Below are 21,343 nucleotides of genomic sequence, written 5' to 3'. Positions count from 1 at the left end.
CCAACCACACCTTGTCATGCATCCACAGATGCATCTCGAGCAGGTCCAAGGAGGTGATCCTCCCCCTCTATGCAGCACTGGTCAGGCCGCAGTTGGAGTACTGCATCCAGTTCTGGGCGCCGCACTTCAAGAGGGATGTGGATAACATGGAGAGGGTCCACAGGAGGGCCACTCACATGATCGGGGGCAGCAAGGCAGGTCCTACGAGGACAGGCTGAGGGACTTGAACCTGGGCCACCGTGTGCCAATTCCCCTGTCCGGCCGCTCGTGCACAGCCTGCAGAGGGGTACTGCTGCTATCGCTGCCGCCCCTACTCCTGCTCCTGGGAGCAGGCACAGAGACACTCCCCCCTTCTCAATCTGTGCCCCCCCAGTCCCTTCCCTTTTCCCCGCCCCACCCTACCCTTCCCCCCACACACACTTACCTGCTGGGGTATGTGTCTTTGTCTGTGCCTGCATGTCTGCATCTGTGTGTGGGGGGGTTATTGTTTTAGTAACGAATTGGATGCTAGACTAGAACGTTTCCTGGTCAAGTGGTACATGATACAAAATACTTTGGAGGACAAAAGTGGATTCCTTTCAAAAGGCTATTGTTAGACTGGAGAGCTGGGTTATAAACAATAAAATTATACTTTACACTTGTGTTTGAGTGTAATATCTCTGAGGCAAAAAGCCCCCAAATGTACAAACAGAGAATGGGAGATATTTGGCTAGGCAGCAGTGGTGCTCAGAAGGATCTGGAGGTTTTGGCTGGTCAGACACTCAACATGAGTCAGCAATACGATGTGGTTAAAAAAAGAAGCATGTGACCAGTTTTGAAATATCTGAAAGAGAAGGTATAGCAACTATCCTCCCTTGCTACAGGTGGCAAAACATGAAGCAATGGTTTTAAATTGCTGAGAAGCAGATTTAGATAAAATCTTCAAAAAAATCCCAAACTGTAGGACAATGGAACAAGCTGTGCACAACAGTTGTGGAATCCTATGATTCAACGACTCTAACTTCTGCATTCTGCTTCTACAAAGAAGCACCCCATTATTACTCTTTTACACCTGGCCACAAGTTTAAAACTATTTTTCTTTGGTATAGTCCTTATGATGGTTCTTCCACCTTTTTTATCTACAGGCTAGAATGATTTAAATATGCTCTCTTCAATGCTACTCCTGAAATCTACCAGGAGTAGCTTCAGGGATGCAAGCACTACCATTATCCCAGAGATCTTCACAGATGATCTCATTTTCACATAATCTAAAGATAATGGTGACAATCTTGAAAGCCCTGAACAATGTGGGTCCACGTTAGCTTAAAGAAAGACTCATCATATGCCATCCCTTATAACAGGCTCACCTGAACTGTCAAAATCCCGTGACGGCTGGCAGGATCCTCTGCTGATAAAACAGCTAGTTTATTTTGTGTTGACTAGATAAAAGTGAAGTTGTGAATATCTCTGTATGTAAAAAGCATGAAACACATTTTGGTTCTGGAAGTTCATGTGACAGAAGCTGTCACAGGGTATTGGATCTTTCTGTGTGTGGAGCTGATAAAAAAATATGGTCAGCTTACTTATGTAGAAAAGTTTTAGTTCAGGATTGCAGGGCTGCAAATTCTACTCCTAAACAGCTGTTAAAAGGAAAATAAGAATAATCTGTATTTTCCTTAATGATATTTTTAAGTCTTCATAAAAACAAACCAGTCAGGCTATGATCCACATCTTTACATTTGTCTGTCCAATGATTAAGCACAATGAAAACCTGATTTCTATAAGCCTACTGGTATTACTGCAATTAAAAACACAAAACAAAACTCATTAATACAATACCTGAACTGTCCAGCCCCAAGTGTATCTCCTGTGAAAAGACTGTTTCTGGCATCTCTTAAGTTTTCTCTGAGCTTCTTATCCAGCTTCTGAAAAAGGAAATGTAAAGTACCTTTTCACTGGCTAGTGAACATAGCAATTAGTCTGTGTAATGAATACTCACGACAGATAGGTATCATCCTATGACAAACCAATTACCCAAATCCGCTTAATTTTTCTATGGATCATATTTAAGTTATACTAATTTACTCTGGACAATCTTCACAATTACCACATTGTTATCTCAATATTTCTGCATAAACTCATGATTTTCTAAGTAATCTCAATCTAACTGAAGTGGAACATCTCTCTAAGAACTTATGCTAACGACACTATTTCAACTAGCAAAATAAAGCATTGGAAGTTAGAAACCTCTAGATTTACAGTTGACCAGGAAATCTGAATTTTGTCTCCTCCATGTATCCAAAGTGTGCATTGAGTATGATACTAATTGTGGAAAAAAACAGTAACCGAATATGTAATTCAGGACGTGGGTACAAGACAGCTCAATTAGGGTTGCATGGACACCTGAGTCCAGCACTTTCCCGTTTTCAGGAAACAGCGATTAGGCAGAAGCAACTTCAACCTGACTTTCACACTCCTGTTGAGATTTTTGTACCAACTGCACGCAAGTTAAGGGTTAGCGTTTCTCTCTAAGCAAAAAATGAAAGGATATCATGACACCAAAAAAGGAACTTCTCTAGCTGGACGGTTATTTCCTTTTTCAAATATTATTATAGACCTTTTTCCTACTAATTCTCCAAAATTATTTCAAAATGGACAACGTTAGGCAAACTCCCTATGATTTCTTAAACAAAATTAATTTACAAGCTTCTTTTAAATAACTTTAGATGGTATTTAACTCTGATCTGATATCATGAAGCAGCAAGAATTCCACAAGATCAGTTGTAGAACATTTCAGATTTGTTATTTAGGGACCCTCTACACATGTAGGTAAAGGCGTGATCCACACATGTATGGCAGGAGGCATGACTGTAGGATCCAGCATCAGATCCTATTGTGTCTTATTTATTGCCGGTAAAGGGGAAGCCCAGGATGGCCATCCCAGGCATCCCGTTTCAGCAAACAGCAAGTGAATTCATGGGGCAACTTAAATTCTCTAGTCAACACTTAAATTCTCATCTAAACCCTCAAATTCAGTTTCAGTACCTCTCCCAATTAGGCATCATCATGACAGAAGCTGTCAACTCCCTTTCTATTTCACCTGTAGGGGTGTCTTGGCAGTCCCCAAACTAGGTCAGAGGGTTCTTCAATATTACTCTCCTTACTTACAAAACTGTTATAGTCACTAGCCACTTTTTAGAGAAAGGAACAAAATATAAAGATATAAGTAATGAAATATTTTTGGCTTCTTTTGTTAGAACTAGGGCAAAAAATGCTGGAGTTAAACTCTTCAAGAAGCAACTTGCAGACCAGGTCTCAGCCATTCAGAAGGTGATGAGAGAAAAACTCTGGCCAAAGGAAAAGTGAGCCTAGAAAATCCAATCTACTTTGCAGGCCCAGAATAGGGTGCCCAGGAGATTCAGCATAGCTGGCTCTTCTCTAACTCTTCTGTCAAACTAATGAGTGCGAGTGAAGTGCCCACTACAAGCCAGACAGCATAAATACCAACTCTTGTTATCCTAACATGTGCAGCATTGGTCACATTTGGTTCACATTTTAAGTTTTAACACTTGCAAGGTTTAGAAATAAATTATTTTAAATCTACATGGAGAAATACAAGCCTCATCTTGGATTTGAGTACTGGCTGGGGTAGGCAGCTGCTGTGTGGCACCAGCATGGGAGGGGAGAAATGTGGGGGGCAGGAGCGAAGCAGGATGGGTGGGCAGACAGCATGAGGAGCAAGTGACTGGGGGAGCAGGGGTTAGGTGGCAGGCAGCAGGTGACCAAGTGGCCTGGGAAGTGGTGATGGCAGCAGGGGAGCAAGTGGTCGGGGTAAGGGGAAAGGTAGCAGGTGTAGACATGTGGGAGGGCAAGGGGTGGGAGTCTGGTAGCTTGCCCTCCCATGGCTGCTTTCCCTGCTGCAGCAGTGGGGGAGATGAATTTAACACAACCCCCCAATAATTATATTCCATACATGGAAAACTGTAAGAAACGTATAACTTTCCATGTAAAGAAGTTAATTATTGGGAGGTTTGTTTTAAATTCAATACTATTTTGGATTCAGCTGAATACTGAATCTATGTAATTTTAATATTTTCATTTAGAATGAAAGTGCTTAAGTCATAAAATAATATGTAAACGAGATTAATTGCAGCTGAAAATAAAACTAAAAATAATAAATCTTCTAACTGCTAAGCAATGTCGTAATAAGGAAGAATAGATTTTTCTTCATTGATTTCATAGACATTAGGGCTGGAAGGGACCTTGGAAGATCATCGAATCCAGCCCCTTGCCCAAAGGGCAGGAAGACAGCAGGGATCATAGGATCCCAGCAAGATAAACATCCAGATGTCTTTTGAAGGCGCTTGAACCATCTCTGGCAGCAATCTATTCCAAACCTTGGGGGCTCGGACAGTAAAGAAGTTCTTCCTTATGTCCAGCCTGAAACTATCTTGGAGGAGTTTGTGACCATTTGACCTTGTCATCCCTTGGGGTGCTCTGGTGAACAGACGTTCCCCCAGATCCTGGTAAGTATCCCTGATGAACTTGTAGGTGGCTACCAGATCACCCCTGAGCCTGTGCTTTTCCAGGCTGAAGAGCCCCATGGCTCTCAGTCTCTCTTCCTAAGTTCTGCTTTCCTGACCTCTGATCATGTGTGTGGCTCTCCTCTGGACTCTCTCAAGCTTCTCCACATCCTTTTTGAATTGTGGAGCCCAAAACTGGATGAAGTACTCCAGCTGCAGCCTCACCAAGGCTGGGTACAATGGGAGGATGACACCCTGAGATTTACTTGAGAAGCATCTGTGGATGCAAGCAAGTGTTCTGCTTGCTTTACTAGCAGCACTATCACACTGCAGGTTCATGTTCATCTTGCAGTCAATCATGACCCCCAAGTCCCTTTCATCTGTAGTGCTAACCAGTGTCCCTTCATCAATTCAATGTACTCTTCAAATTACTGTCACCTTAATTTTTTTTAACCAATTTACACCCTCCAAAATACTTCTGACAATAATACAAATCTTTAAGAATTCCTGAGAACCAAATAAATTCACAGAAGCTGAACCCCTCAATTACATGAACTATTTCTAGAAATATTTTACAAATTTCTAACTTCTGCTTGACCCAGACTAAAAGAACAGTTTTGTAGGCGATACAAAACAGCAGAAGAGGAGAAAATAAAAGATTTTTTAGGCTGAAGCAACACGCATCACCATCCACTTTTCAAAAAAGGTATGGAATATCTGACTTCATACACTTAGCACACAATGTCTACCCTTGTACTTTCTGTAACTGATAACAGAAAACCAGCCATGAATATTATCTTTTGGTTTTTTTCTTTTGAAAAAAAAAAAAAGAACATAGTTAAATGTTTTGAGTTATGAAAACAAAAATACTTGGAATAATCACATTAAAAAAAATTTTCTTACCACCGCCACCATTTCTGCTGCAGTTCCTCTTGAACATCTGATTATAGGAATAGCCCCTATTAAAAAGATATAGTGACCTCTATTTACATTTATGTCACAATAATTCAGATAAGTTTTATTAAAATTGTTTTTGGATGCTACATTTTTAATGCATGCCACCCAATAATGCATGCCACCCAACTGCACACACAGTTTGCCCCATATAGTCATTAACTTAAACTACAATTGTGATTTTCTATCAATATAAACAGAAATACAAAGCCAAAGTATGAATGGATGGATGCTTGATCCCATGTAATACAGTAGCAATACACAGAGTTTAAAAGATGGCCAGTTAAAATACTAAAAACCAATTATATTAATTTCATGTTACTTATTTTTAGGTCTGCTTAGTCCAAAATACTGTTGCATTTACACCATTTACCATTTACTTTCATTCCTCCCTACTAGACAATTAAATACATTAGTTAGTTTCACTTTTGCTCAGCTATTTTTGCTTTTGTTTACTTTATACTGTTTATACTTTTTATTTTCATTTGCTCCTACTGGACACTTAAGTAGGTCAGTTTAATTTTTACTTATAATAATTAGGGTTTTTTTATTGCCAAAATACCATCGTATTTGGCTTTCAACAGCTTGAAGGGAAATAATTATTCATTAAAAAAATATTCCATTGGAATTTCAAGTTTTTAATGTCATATTTTAAATGCTTCTAATTGCATATGTATAAAAGCAAAAGCGTTTTACAGTTTAAGTGCTTCAGTTAAGACATTTCTCTTATACCAGCAGAGAAATTAAAGGAGCTAAAAAAATACAAAAGAATCCTAGCTCAGACTGCTCCAGGGAAGTGCTAAGCTCTCATCTTCAAGACTGTACGATTTTATGGAGTGAAAAGGGAAATCAGGGTAACTCAGCTTAGAACTTCAGGGTTTTTAATTTTAAGCAATCAAAATACATTTGCTGAACTGCTAACTGGACGGACACACAAAATTTTCCAAAATTACTTTTGTAGACAGGGAAATAGTTATTAGTAACATACACAATTACTGTCTTGCCTTGTATTTAACAAGACTTAGGTATAATAGCAAAGTACCAGACAGCTCCCTTGTTATGATAAGATGCATTTTATTTTGTTTGTGGTCTAAGGTAGTTAATTTTCATGGCAAAGAAGTTATTTATTGCTTTAAAGAAAGAAAAGTAGTGTAAAGTATTTTTGTTTTACATTTAAAAATATGAAAGACTTAATTAATAGATTAATAAAATTCTAAGATATTGTATTACCAGGCTGGCCATAGCAACAATGACCATGACTTTCTATAAGAAAAATTAGCATGGGAATTTCAAAAGTATTCCATCCTGAACTCAGTGAAGTCATAGTGGACATGACAACAATGGTGATTTAGTAATCATTAATTAAATTCAGAATAAATGAGAAAAACCTCTTGAAAAGCTAAATACTCATTCTGTGACTTCTATTACGTTCATCTCCATGAAAGATATGAATGAAAAACCGCAGGTTCATCCGAAATCCCCCACAAAATTTTCCAGATCATTAAATGAGACTCATTTTTCCTACAAGGGTACACATTATTCCCGCTAAAATCAACACGGCAAATAGATTCCAGGAGTCTGCTCTGACTGCAATTCCTTTAAAGATGAACATATTAATTCTTTGACTATCTACATATTTAACTAAAATGCATGCCTGTTTAAAAGAATAGCAATTGAAAAAATAAGAGAACTTGAATACTTACCAAGTGTAACAAAAAAGCAGAAAAGACTGTCAACAATGGTGTCCATAATTGTCTCCATTTCAGTATCTGTTATATCTGGTCTGCTAATGGCTAAAATATTGGAAAGGGGGGGGGGAAGAGGGAGAGTTTTGTTATAGTTTAAATTAATTTCTATAATATACAAACTTTACATTGAAGGAACCTCCTATGGCAGCCAGTAACTGTTAACAACCACCAAAATGACTGACAAAATGAATAATAATTAAAAAAGCCCCACGGAAGATATGGTAAAGCCTCTATTTAATGCTTCTACTTCTGCTGCCATTTTATAGCTGTGGGATCCATAGTTTAAGAGGATATCAGAGGATTATCACTGATATTTTTAAATAAAAAATAATGGGAGAATGCTAAAGAGAAAACAAATATAGCCAGTTAGATGAAAACAAATGCAGTCCAAGCTGCTTTCATATAGCTGACAAAACATAATCTTAACTTGAGCAAATTATTATCTTGTTTATGGACAGTAATAGTACAGATTCACAGGGCTGACAGGAACCTCAAGAGTCTAGTCCAACCCCCTGTACAAATACATGGATGATGTTCTTAAATTATGCTTATCCAGCCACTTAAAAACCTCCACTGACAAATTTACTGCTATTAATCTCCTTTTCTCCACGATAAACATACCCAGTTCTCTCAGCCTTTCCTCATATGGCTTGCCTTCCAACCCTTTTACCATTTAGATCCTCTCTCTCTTTCTTAAAATGTGAAGCACAAAGCTGCACAAAGTATTCCAGCTGAGGGGTAACCAGTGCTGAGCAGACAGAATAGTACTATCATCCTTTGCATCTTACACCTAATATGCACCCAAAGTTATATCTACCTTTTTTGTGACTGTCATGTTGCTGCTGAGTCCGTAATCCACCAAACCCCCAAGATACTTCTCAGGCCTGCTACTGATCAGCCAGTTACTGTTTTTACTCAACTTCAGGATGAGGTTTCCTCATTCAACATGGGGAAAAAAGCCCTGTGTCTTGGAATTGAATACAAGTAGGGGAATGGGAGGGTGCAGCAGTCGCTGCTCCAACTTCAACTCTGAACCCAAGGCTCCAGTTTGGAGCTGTAGCTTCTGCCCTCTGCAGCCTCTGCTTCCCACCACTGCCCCCTACCTTCTTGTCACAGCACTAGTATTGATAATCACCTTTCCCTTGCAGTTATTAACCCAATTATGTATCCATCTATTAGTATTTTTAACTAGCCCACGTTTCTTCAAGTTTACTTCTGAGAATACCATGTGGGACAATATAAAATTTCTTATTGAAGTGCACATATAATACTGCCCATCATATTTCTTTCATCCACTCAACCAGTTACTTTGAGTGGATGAAGGGGAGGGGAGCAGATCAGTTTGGTTTGGCACGATTTACTGTTAACAAATCCATATTGACTGCTAGTGATTATCTTTCTTCCTCCAGATTTTTACAAATCGATTTATGCATCATTTGCTCTACGAACTTCCCAAATATTAAGGTCAGGATGATTAGTCCCTTCTTTTCCCCTTTTTTAAAATATGTACACTGTTAGTGCCCATCACCCATGACTTTGTATTAAAACATATCACAACACATAATATATATATAGTATATATTGGATATAAATACGCTGTGTGTGTGTGCATGTGTATATGTGCACGTGCATGTGTGCGCATAAAAATCCATGTTTACTTACCACGATATGAAATGAGCTCTTTGTTTTGATTGCACAATAGGAACATATCATCTTCCAATGTTATAAAATTGAGATATTGATCAAAGACCTAGAAATCAATTGCAATCGTAGTTAAAGTCGCACCACGTTTGAGCTATAATCAGCATCTGTACCTTACAGGGTGGGCCACCTATAGGAACTACAGCATTGTTTACAACATGTAATGATCACATGAATAAATTTAACTATCTGAGTATAGTACAAAATCAGAATGGATGCTGATCAGAATTAATAAGAGAAAACCAATTCCTAAGTGGTTCTAGTGCGCTAACTGCAATATGGACGCACTTGAGAGATATGACAATTTTTATGAAGCAATCAAATAATTTCAACATAATGCTGAGCTCATTGTATAATATTTTAACTCATGTATTAAGATATAAAAGTGTGAAAAATACAAAAGTATTAAACAAGAGCATATGGATATCTGAAATTAAGTCAGCAGAGCTGTATCCCAGTTGAGGATCTCTCTCTGAGGCCCCTGGCAGACATTATAGTTATGGTGAGATTAATGTGTAAATCACAAAATAACAGTGCTACATGCGTCAATGATTTGTGGCATCATGAAGTGGCAATCCAGCCACAAAGATGTTCCACATATTTAATGGAACATCTCTGTAACTCATTTTTATGGTACCATAAATTGAATGTAACACTTGACCTTGGGTTCTCCCAGGGCTGAGGCTGACAATTGGCTGATTGTTGACCCCAGCCCCAACACTGTACATGGTGTCTAAGTAGATCTGGAATTAACCTGCAGACAACACCAATAATCAGCTGATTGTCCAGCATAGCCAGGACAACAATCAGCTGATTATTGGCCCAGTCCCAGATCTGGAACAGGCTGGGGGCAGCGCTAGGTGCAGGACTGAGCCACCCCCAATCCACAGGATAAGGTGAGGGAGCAACACAACTGGCACAATGATAGTGATGGGGCATAACATGTTTTCCATTGCAATCATGCCATTGTTTTAACACAGGGGTGGGCAAAAGATGGCCCACCAACTGACCGTATCCAGCCTGCAGGTTGGTTACCCCTAAGCCATGGGATCTGGCCTACATGGAACCAGCAGCTCTGGCTGCTGCATTGTGCCAGGTGGGCAGGCATGTACCAGCCCCATCTGCAGCCTACATCAGCTTGCAGCCTGCACTCTGGAAGCAACACTGGGCACACTCCGGCATCATCTGTGGATGCTGCTGGTAAGTTTCCGCTGGGGGCTGGGGCAACTGCCCAGGACCACAGCTGATGCATTCATGCAGCAGTGTCACCTGTGAACCCAAGTGAATGCCCTGACCGCCATCTGTAATCTGCCAACTATGTCCATAGCTGATGCTGGTGCCCACCCAGTGTTGCTTCCAGCATGTGAGTCGGGAGTTGGCATAAGTTGCAGGGACGTGCTGTAGGGGCATGAAGGTTCAGGGGGGAGAGAGGGAGGGAATGGTGGGGGAGGGGGGGGACAGAGACTGAGAGATGTGGCCCTGCCCAGGAGTGGCAGTGGCTAGTGCTGGCCTCAAGAAAAAGCGGGACCTGGCAGTAGGTGTGCTCACTGCTTTTGGGGCCCCTCTGGTTTCAGCTTTTACTTGAGTTCAATTAAGAACTAATAATTTATTAGAGCAGACTATGAAAAGAATTCTTCAGAAACAAACTTTGGCATGAGTCTATTCCATATATAAAAAAGGTGTTTGACAAGTTAGATAGACTCAGCTTTTATTTAAAGTTTCTTAGTTCTTTATAATTATCTTAATATATCACAGATATATTTTGTGCTCAATTGCCTGCTGCTGGTGCAGTCTCTATTTGCAATTATATCATGAATTTTCATGAATTCGGGAGCAAACAAAAAATAACATTAAGTCAACCCCAAAAAGAAAAGAGATTAAAAAAACCATATTCCTACTTTAGTGGTAAATGTTTTGTGTAACATTAAAAACACCACCACACTTGTAATATTATTATAATGTAGGTATCTTTAAAAGAAAGTTTTGCTTCAGTATGAATATTTTGTGCACATCCAATATTTATCACATGGTGAGACAAGTCTCATAAGATAGAAACAGATGGTGACAGTTTCTTGGTCCTATCAAGTCAAATCAAGATGGCAAAAATGAACACTGGTCCCAAGTTTATGTCTAAGTCAACAAGATGCCTTCTGAAAATCCTTGTCAATTTCTTTAGAAACAATGAACAAAACATTATCCCGAGGCAATCTCTTACCTTAGCAACTTGTGTTACTGCATTAGCACCTAAGGCAGCATTTGCAATATCTTCCAGTTTACTTCTTGAAATGGCAGAAATGAAATTTAAATAATAAGATTCGTAAAGCTGATTTCGAAGATCCTGAAAGCAAAAGTTAACATTTTTTGGTGTGAATAAGATCTTCTAAATATAAATGATGCTTTCTTAAAAATCCAAGCATTTTCATTAAAGTGTTGTAGTTATTTAAATTTTATGTGGAGTGCTTAAATATCCATTCATATATAAAACACTATGATAAATTGACTGACAACAAAGAGCTGAAATAAAGTCATAGAACTCCAGTTTGCAGAAACAACTGCAATAGAATAATTTTCTGTGTGGCAAATATGCACTAATACGTGCACGTTAAACTCTGAGAAAAGATATTTGAATGTTCACCGAAATAAGATTTTGAAGGTGTCTATTACAACATGTGCTCTCCCTTCAGATCAGTTCGACCCATATAAAAATGATAAATGTGCAAAATAAAGTACCTGGCACATTCTGTCAATATTTTCTTCAGTTGGCATTACAAAGTACACAGCAGGAACATCTGGAATAGGATCTCGATCAGAATGCAGAAGCCTCAGGGAGAAACAAAATTAAGTTAGGTTCCCAAATGTTTTTTCTCTTTTAAATACTGTAGCACAGACTTTTTCGAGGTGTTCTTTTTTTTTAAAGATTTTTTCTAATGTTTTATTTAGATAGATACATAAAAATACTTTTTAGCCATCCGGTGATATTGCTGGTTAGTTAAAAATTCTCACAGGATTTGCTAAAAGTTTTACTAAACTCCTGAAGTCAGTTTTTAAATGACCCCATTTACTACCAACAAAATTCCTATTGCATCTTAAAAGGTTATTTAAAAACTAAAAATATGCCAATTCCCAATAAATACACTAGACTAATTTAAACGGTCCCAGAAAAAAACATAGCATACTAAATTATTAATGTGTTATTCTCCCTTATTCAAAATACAAATAGTTTAAATTTATTTAGTTCAAATTTCCATTCTTTTACCATGAAAAAAAATCACATTTTTTTTCTCCTGCTAACAATTTGCAGAAAAAAAATTCACATATTATGTTAGAAACACTTTAAATCATTGTGGCTATATTTACCACAAATTCAGTATGATAATGAAATTTTAAAAAATTGCATTTAGAGAAAAAAAGTTATTAAACCAGCACATTTCATAATCCCTAGAAAATTATACTTACAGGATCATAACACTTTGGCACTACGTAAATAATTTATTTAACATTAAAGTTTCCTTCTGCACTTGGCAAACTAACAAAAGGTAATTTTAGGTTATTGTGAAACCCCTCATTAATGTAATAAATGTGCAAACACCTAAAATGTTCCATCTTGAGAAAAAGTTTCTCATGTTTAGTAAATCCCAGGTCAAAGATACTAGGTACCAAACTGGCCAATTTATCAGGTACTGAATATCCATACGGACAGATATTTGAAAGCAAACTAGATATGGGGAATGTTGCTTTTTGTTTTTTTTTAATGGGGTTGTTCAGTATCCCCTACTAACTAAAAATCCCACTGACTACAATTTCACCAGTCCCTTAACCTTAACACCATCATTTGATTTTGGAGAGTAAATTCCATTCAAGATTTGTTTGTGGCCTGATTCAATTCATTGTGAATTTTTTGGAATTGTAATATAATAAAGGGCTTAATGTGTTTGTCTGTCTGTCCGCAATGCTTTTGGTCAATTGGGCATGAGCTGCTGAGAGGGCAGGCAGCCACTGGCTGTGCAGACCTGGGTGGGGTGGAGGTGGGTGGGGAGGCAGAGGTGGGTGCACGTGCACCCAACAGCTAGCAGGGAGGGTAGGTGGGGAGGAGGCAGGTGAGGGCACAGCTGGGTGCACATACATCCAACAGCAGGCAGGAAGGGGGAAGTGGCGGGGATGGATGGGAGTGGGGAGGGAAAGGAGGTAGGGGGAAATCCTGCTCTTCAGGGGAGGAGGCAGAGGTGGGCGAGGGGAGGGAGCCCCTGCACCCATGGCTGGTGGAGGAGGTGGTGGCGATGCAGGGAGTGTTTACATGGTCAGCCCCAAAGGGTGAGCAGGGGGCAGCCATGTAAACACTCCTTCATTATTTTAAATTTGTCATTCATGGCAGGCAATTGACTAGTACTGTATAAAAGCCTAGGCTTTTGATAAGTACTTTGAGAGATATATAGTGTACTCACAGATGTAAAGTGATGCCCATGTCTCTCAGCTCTTTCACTGACAACAAAGGAGAGATTATATCTTGGCCAAATCTGTCATATATTAGAACCTAAAAGACATAAAGGAACATATATTACACACACACGTTCTAAAGCTGTATGTTTACTATAAAGGGGAAAAACAAAGTAGATAATGAAACACAAGTTTCAGGATGCATTCCGAAAAAAATTAAACATTATATGTAAAAACTGAGCCAGTCCTCACATACTTTCATTCCTGTTATTAGCGTTTACTACGAGACAATAAAACAAAAAGAAAACAGACAACAATCATTCCTCAGTGCTTCATTTCAGTTAAATAGGAGGTTCTGCCTCCAGAAAAGTCTATTATTCTGCAATGTAGAAGAATGAGTGACAATACTGCCTGGAAGATGACAAGTTAAGAAACTTTCTGGAAACTGAGTTTTTCCTAAAATGCTATATTAAAAACAAAACAATCACAGTAGTAATAAAGGTACTTTTTTGCAACTGCCCTAGATATACGGCTTTAAATTATTTAGCTCCTTCCCTTCTCTTTCTAATTAGTTTACTTTGAATGGCTGTCAGTGCTTATCTGGTTTTAAGCATTTTTCATCTGCTCTCCTCTTAGGTTCTCCTGTAACATATCTGTTAGGTTTGCCTACAGCTTTGGTTAGGCATCAGTTCCTTTAGCAGCTAATCTCATAACTGGGTATTTTCTCTATCTGTGATAATGTACATATAATAGCAAATCCTTTTTCCTCTCTACAGGAATACAAAAAAAATAACAGCATAACAAAAAGAGGAAGCACGTTGCTTTAAGGTGACAAAAGGCTACCTTAGTACTTTACAGTTAATTTTTTCCAGGGAAGGGGTTTTTCAGTTTTTCTTGTGTTTAATGTCTAGATGCATCATATTATGAGTTACGCTGTATACCAGAAAAAGGTGAATTATTCATTACAGATTGTCAGTATTAAGATAATTGGTAAAAGTTATCAAGATGTTGCACAGCTGTAGCCTAGTTTTAATTTTTTCTTAAGAAGGCAATTAATACACCTTTGATAACTTATTATGACTGATTCTATTCCCCTCTCTCCCCAATTTAATCTCTCTTCAAAGCTACAGCTCATTTTCAAAATAAAGAAACAAAACTCTTGATGCTTAAAAATGGATCAGATCAAAGTAAAGACAGAATGACCATGAACAGCAAATTTTGTAGACACAGGACAAATATTTTCTGAAATTAAAAAATGTTAGTATAATACAATACTAATGTACGCAAAGAAATCATAAAAATGCTCTTTCAATATGCTCTGACATTTGGCAAATAGTCCTGAGATTTTTTTAGTTCCCATAGATTAAATCTGGTAATCTAACATTGCACATGCTGTAAAGTTGCCTTTTACATTGCGAAACTGTTCTTCTTACCTTCCATACTGGTTCTCCTGTGCTGTTTTTAACAGGGGCAACATTAAAATTTAACATACGCTTCAAAGCCACTGAAAAACAATATAAAATATGTCATTATTACCATCTTAGTTCTCCCCTCCCACCCCTGAAAACTCTTGAGGCCAAATATTTTGACACGGACAAAAGATGCTTTTGCAATAACCTGTGACAGTCAAATACCAAAGTAACAACATCTCAGCTGGAAATTGAATTCAGTGTGGAGTTAGAGAAATAGTCCCCAGGGACTGAATACAGAATCTGTTGCTCTTATTATCAAGAAAAACTACAGCCCACTTAGAAATTTGTTATTTAAAAGCAATTTCAATATGTGCCAAAATGCTGCACACTACCCAACAACAACCACTTTGACCTATGTTTTCCCCCAATCACCTGGCAAACTTGTCTCATAAGGAAAGTTACCTCTCTAGTATTTCTTAGTAAGAAGAACATCAAACCTAAGGAACAAAATGCTCCTTTGCCCAAAGACAGACTACAAATCCTGAGAAACAAATCTTGGAAGTTGCCATCTTGAAGTTACCACAGCTCTAAAGGCTATAGGGTTATGATGTAAGGTCTGAATATAAATTTAGGAAATATATACCTGGTGCAGATGCCAATGCGCTGTGTGGCACATACTGGCCTCGCATGCTGCATGCAGCACGTACCAACTCCAGTCCCAGTGCTATATGTAACATGTGCTAGCCCCAGCCTGTCATGTGGTACATAGGGCTGGTGTGGGATGCATGCCGCATGTGGCACCTGTGTCAGACCCAAAGTGGCCCTGGATCCAGGGTCGATCTGGTGCAGGTGCACACAATGGCCTTGTACACAGTGTCCCAGACTAGCCCTGCATGCAATGTGAAGTACCCGCCGGCTCCAGTCCCCAAGCCAGATGGACTGTGTGTTGTATATAGAGTGCTTGGCCGAGACTAGCACAAGCTGCATATAGCACACCAGGCTGAGTCCCACAGGCAGACTTGTGGGCTGAATAGCAGGGCTCTGTGGGCCATGCATCTTTGACACCAGTGATCTAATGGATCTGACCAAAAGCCTGTTTACATAATTAAAGAAACATTTTAAAATATACTTTCTTACTTCCTCTCTTGATGTGGCAATAAATGATGTGGCAATGTAAAGTAAATGTGCACCCCCTTGACTCCAGATAAATAATCATAAACTTTGGTAACGGAAAAAAAATGACAATTACACTGGTATGTTTTAGTATCGCAACTGCATATGCCACATCGCTTGTAAATGACCTGAAGATAACTGCCATGAGGAGTTTTCAGCATGGGGGCTAAATTAAGACTCAGCATAGAGAGGAATAGCAAAAAGAAGGCAGAAGTCTTGAAGGAGAGATTACAATAGTTGAAATCTAGCACTGCTTCTGCCAAGATCATTTGGCTAAGCCAGTAGCTGTCAGTGTTTTAGACCCAAAGCACCCCTTAGAAAATACCAGCTCTTAGTTTTTACTTGTTAAAATGTTGATGATAAAAAAAATAAAAGACTAATTTTCCTATGGTAATGAAGTCAGAAATACCAATTGTAATGTTTTTGACACTGGCTTCAGACAGGCATTCATTTCTAGCAGTGAAATTTTTGAGATGTTTCCACCACTAGAAATCATTCTGGGAGAGGGAACTATACAAGCATTCAGCACTGCACAGACCCTTCTCCCCTACTCTGAGTCCATCCACCAGGTCAGGGATCATCAGTCTGGGGAAGACATGGGGAAAAGCAGCTGCTCTACACCTCCACATCCCAGGAGGATTGGAGTAGCATGGCAAAGTTCCCACTGCTTCAGACCTGGAACCCCCAGTCTGGAAAGCTAGCAGGGAGCAGCTGCCCCTGCAGGGTGGCACAAAGTAATGGCTCTGTTAGCATTGGATCTAAAAGCGGCCTCACAGGGGGAAGAAAGGGAGAAGCATCTCTGTCATGTAATACTTCAGACAGAACCTGCAGCCTATGTGTAGGGATACAGAAGCAGGGCTCTCAAGTGTGGAACATAGCAAAACCCCCAGCCATCCCTGCTGCTATGCTTTTCTCCTGGACCAGACATACAAGCATTCATTCCTGAAAGATAGATTCTCTTACAAGGAAGGTCATCCAAGTTGGCTCTTAGAAGATCTTTCTGCCAGAAGGGTCATGTTTGAATGAACACTTGCACGCTTGTCATTTCTAACAGGAAATGGTGATTCTAACAGAATGGTGATTCTCCCCATAAAAATGTAATGCCATTACTGGCTACTATGGCTCCTATTTGAAATCTCTGAATTTAACTCATGAATCTCATGTAGACGTCCGTCCATCTAGCAGTGCTAATACTGCATGGCAGCTGATGGCATCCTTAAAAGGACCTCATGGCACGCTGGTTGAGAATTAATGGCTTTAACCTTTCTACGCATCCCTCTACTGGTTCCTCTCTACTGAATCAAACCCAAGCAGCTTTGTCTTCCCTTTCAAAGGCCTCACAGCATGACCCCAACATACCAAGAAGTTACCTACTTCTATCAACCATAATATTAGTCTCATTTACTTTTTAGATCATTAACCAACCTCCGTGCATCCCTTATATTTAGGAAGAGCTCCTCATAAACACATGCACATTGACAGCATTGTCCTGGTTCCAATCTCCCCCTAAAATTCTGCTTTACCATGACACCTACAAAAAAAACCCTCAAGCAGTTGCTGTTATCATGTCTACTATTGATCATGCTGACTAATACAGTCTCATGGGCTCCCCGCACCTCTCTGCACCTGTATTAATACAGCATGCTCTGCTTTAAGCGTGTAAGCTTAGGATTCAAAATAAAAAAGGCAACATACTTAACATGGAGCATGTACTTCTCTGGACTGAGTCTAAATAATCCAACCTCATCAAAATAAATAGTGCTGATAATGCTATGAGGTTTGGTGGCTCTGACTTCAAGGCTTCTGCTGGCTGTGATTATTGGTAGTGGTGCACTGATAAAGACTTTTTTTGCTCGATACTGATAGCTGATTATTAACCAGTCGATACCAATCCAATAATCAATGTTAACTTTGGGTTGAGGCATGCTGGGCAGCTCAGCTTGCCTCTCCTGCCCTAGCCACGTCTGCAGCATTTGGCATCTTTTACAGTGCCCACCCCAGCCTACAGTCCACACCGTGCCAGTGCCCAGGACACCGTGGCAGCTGCTCTGCGCCAGCACAGTCCGGTCTGGCCCAGGGTGAGGGAATGGGGGGGTAATCCAGGATCACCCTGGCTCGCGGGAAGGAACCCAGGTGTCCAGGGGCCCCAGCCAGCAGTCATAATTACTGGAAAACATTACTGGCTACAATGGTGAAAAAAAGCCAAAAATATAACTTTCCCTTTATTGGTGCACTCTGATAGGCAACCAATATATTGGTAGCCTCTAGTTATTGGAAACTCTGAGAGGAGGGGAGCCAGTGCTAAGGGCTGACCAGGCATCTCTGACAGCCCTGTGGGATGGGAGTCCTGGAAGCCAGCAGCTCCCATCACTTCCAAGGTTTCTTGGACAGCTACTCCCCTGGCACTTCAGCCTGGCAAGAAAGAGCAAGTCCCACAAGAAGCCTTAACCAGGTCCGGCACATACGAGGAGAACCGGAGCCTGCTTCAAAGAGCCGGGCTCTGGTTCAGGCACTGCCCAGCTCCGCACCGGTCCCCCCAACCCAGCAAGCGCCCGGTCAGAGGCTGGGGCCCGGCCCGGGACCCCGCGCAGGGCGGCCGGATGCCCCCAGGCGGCCCGAGGGCTCCGAGTGCTGAGGAACCAGCGCGGGGACGAGGGGGGCAGACACGGGGCCCCAACGCCGCCCTTAGGAGCGGGGTCCGGCCGCCCCGAGCCCGCTCTCCCCACCAGCAGCCCGGGGGCAGCGTTCCCCCGACTCCCGGCGGCGCTGCGCAGGCCGAGCCCCCGCCGCCGAGCAGCCAAACAGCGCCTCGCTCACCCGCCTGCTTCTCCCGGATCCCGGCCGCCATCTTCGCCGCTCGCCCCGCCCCCGTCCTCCGCAAGACGTGGCGCCCCAGCCGCCGCGCGCCCAGGCCCCACCCCGCGGCTGATAGAGGCGGGGCGCCGCCCCTCCTGTGGGGAGACTGGGCCGCTCGCTGGCCGTGCGAAGGCAGGGGGCCAGGGTTGCCCTTCTACTGCGCTCGAGGGGCAGCTCGGCCAGAGCCGGGAGGAGGTTGCGCAGGGGGTGCTGGGGTTGATGGGGCTACAGGTAGGCCCCGCCAAGGGGTGGTGTGTTGATTTTCCGCCCCCAAGGAAACACTATAAGCTCCCCCTTAAGAAAGGAGGCTGCTGGTGATAGAACAACCGTTTCCTTGGGACAAATAAAAAGGGCTCAGTAACAAGGGAGTGAGAAGGGGACATGGAGCAGAGCACAGCCACTGTGCCGAGACACTGCCCACTGGACAAGTTGAGGGAGTGCAGAGTCACTGATCACTAAAACTGGAGACGTGAGCGAAGGACTGAGAAAGCCCCCACTTGTCTAGGTTTCGTGGGCCACAAAGTAGGTCCAACCAAGTGGGAGATGTGGTCAGGAATAGGCTGTTGGGCTAGGTGGCCTGGACTCAGGGTGGCATTACTTACAGGCCTGTTAAAATTCAGCTGTGGGCCAGTTGTGGATGCTTGCCTGTCACTGAAAATACACCTTGCAACATGCAGTTTAGAAGAGTACCTTGTAATTCAGGTGGAGCACTTACTTTAAGGTGGTCCAAAGGTCCATAGTCAAAAAGCAATGATTGGCAATTATTAGAGCAGTCAAATGCTAAAGTAACCTGCCAAAGGGCACTGGAGTGAGTGGCTCTTCCAGATCAGTGGTCTCCAAATTTTTTTGATCGTGCACCCCTATCAGTAAAAAAAATTTGAGCATGCACCCTCAATATATGTATATTTCTATAATTATAAATAGAAATTCTAATATTTTCTTCCTGCACCCCAATGGATTGTCTTGCGCACCCCACTTTGGAGACCACTGGTCTAAGATCACTGTTTCTCAGACTTTTAGTTGCAACTTTTAGAAACTCCCAGCTCTTAGTTTTCACTCTTTTGACTGGAACAAGAATAAAACAATTTTCCCATTACAAAAAACAGAAAGCCCACAATAGGTCAGAATTTTAACCCTATGCATTTCTATTTGAAATCACTGAGTTAATGTTTTTCATCATGTTTGTGTACCTAAACATGCAGTGTTAACATTGCATAGCATTTCACAGCACCCTTAAAAGGATGTTCAGGCACCCCAGGGTGCTATGGCACTTCAATTGAGAATCAATCATTGGTCTAGATATTCCTTGGTAGAGTATGTAGAAGCTTACAAACTTTCTCTTATTTATAAATAACATCTTTCGCCTCCCTCCAAAAAAACCTCAGCTACCCCCCTCCAGATTTATAGGAAAAAATACACAGTTAATTCAGCTTTACTAATCAAATTCTTAGTTTCTTTATTGCACTTCAAAAATTTTATACATATGACAGTTATCTCCCACAATTAATGTATTTACTTCAGAGAGCAACACTAACATAATATTATAGCTGTCAAGTATAATGCTACTTGAAACTGCAACAGATTTCAGGCACTAAATCCGTAGTTATGACAAAACCATATCTAAAATATTTACAATATTGAACTTCTATAGGGAATGCTCTACTTATGGATGTTAGTCTTCTAAGCATTATTTTGTTTTATGCTAAGCTGCTGAACGATTTACTAGGTGCCATCAGTATTTCAAAAGAGATTTAAACATTAGAAACAGTTATTTCTGGTAACCTAGATTTACATTCCCATTTTCCTTTTAACCAAATTGGCAATTCAGTTTCTTGTATTAAATCAGAACCATAACACTGCAGACTTAAAACTATTACATAGTAGCAAAGGCAAAAAAGGGGTATCGATTCCTATTTGGGAAGAAAGAAAAGAAGACATATCACGCTACTAATACTTGAAAGAGGAAATAAAAAGTATAGCCATAGGAACTGAATGAAGTCCCATCATGACAATAATTAAGACATTTCTCCCTTTTTATTTACTTTTTTGCTGTGCATGTTTGAAAAACACTTCCTTTAAATTATGAACTCCAATTATGTGTCCTAGACAAAATTATTTAACAAAAATCATTATTTAAAAATTGCAATACATTTAATGCTTTAGATCCCAAAAGTAGAATGTAAGGTTGGTGACAACTTCTTGCTGTTAATATGTACCTTAAAAACAAACAAGCAAACAAAAATCAAACCCAAACACCAGACAGTATTTTTTTTCTTCTCAATCACTTGGAAACCTTATAGGTCACAATTAGCTACTATTCACAGGCTTTAAAAATGTAGCTCTACGATACTTCACTTATCTAAAACTTCAAAAGACTGCAATACTTTTTTAAAGTTCTAGTACTAATCTAAGTTTATAACACTTGGAAAAGTTTATTACAGGGGGAAAATATATAGCTTATAAAATGTGTTGAATTTTAAACAAAAGTTATGGTCTTGACAAAGGCAAGTTCTATGGCCTGTGTTTCCATAGAAGATTAGACTTGAGGACTAATGAATTATTC

At 40.4% G+C, this 21,343-nt stretch overlaps 1 protein-coding gene across 2 annotated transcripts in view; it reads right to left on the bottom strand.

Moving 5' to 3' along the window:
• Nucleotides 1-18,832, bottom strand: part of SCFD1 (sec1 family domain containing 1) — a 112,773-nt gene extending 93,941 nt beyond the window's left edge. The window contains exons 1-9 of one of the 2 annotated variants that reach the window (XM_019551915.1): nucleotides 18,742-18,832; nucleotides 14,773-14,843; nucleotides 13,348-13,436; nucleotides 11,636-11,726; nucleotides 11,121-11,243; nucleotides 8,867-8,954; nucleotides 7,160-7,249; nucleotides 5,406-5,461; nucleotides 1,819-1,904 (exon numbers count right to left, since the gene is read on the bottom strand). In XM_019551915.1, the coding sequence (XP_019407460.1) occupies nucleotides 1,819-1,904; nucleotides 5,406-5,461; nucleotides 7,160-7,249; nucleotides 8,867-8,954; nucleotides 11,121-11,243; nucleotides 11,636-11,726; nucleotides 13,348-13,436; nucleotides 14,773-14,843; nucleotides 18,742-18,772 (725 nt within the window). In that variant the 5' untranslated portion in view covers nucleotides 18,773-18,832. The remainder of the gene's footprint in view (nucleotides 1-1,818; nucleotides 1,905-5,405; nucleotides 5,462-7,159; nucleotides 7,250-8,866; nucleotides 8,955-11,120; nucleotides 11,244-11,635; nucleotides 11,727-13,347; nucleotides 13,437-14,772; nucleotides 14,844-18,741) is intronic. The other variant, XM_019551916.1, reaches the window with a different exon arrangement.
• Between the last annotated feature and the right edge of the window lie 2,511 nt (nucleotides 18,833-21,343).

Source organism: Crocodylus porosus, unplaced genomic scaffold (assembly GCF_001723895.1).
Source record: "Crocodylus porosus isolate Cpor-Errol unplaced genomic scaffold, CroPor_comp1, whole genome shotgun sequence".
NCBI classification, from domain to species: domain Eukaryota; kingdom Metazoa; phylum Chordata; order Crocodylia; family Crocodylidae; genus Crocodylus; species Crocodylus porosus.
This window is presented reverse-complemented; position numbering and strand designations above follow the sequence as displayed.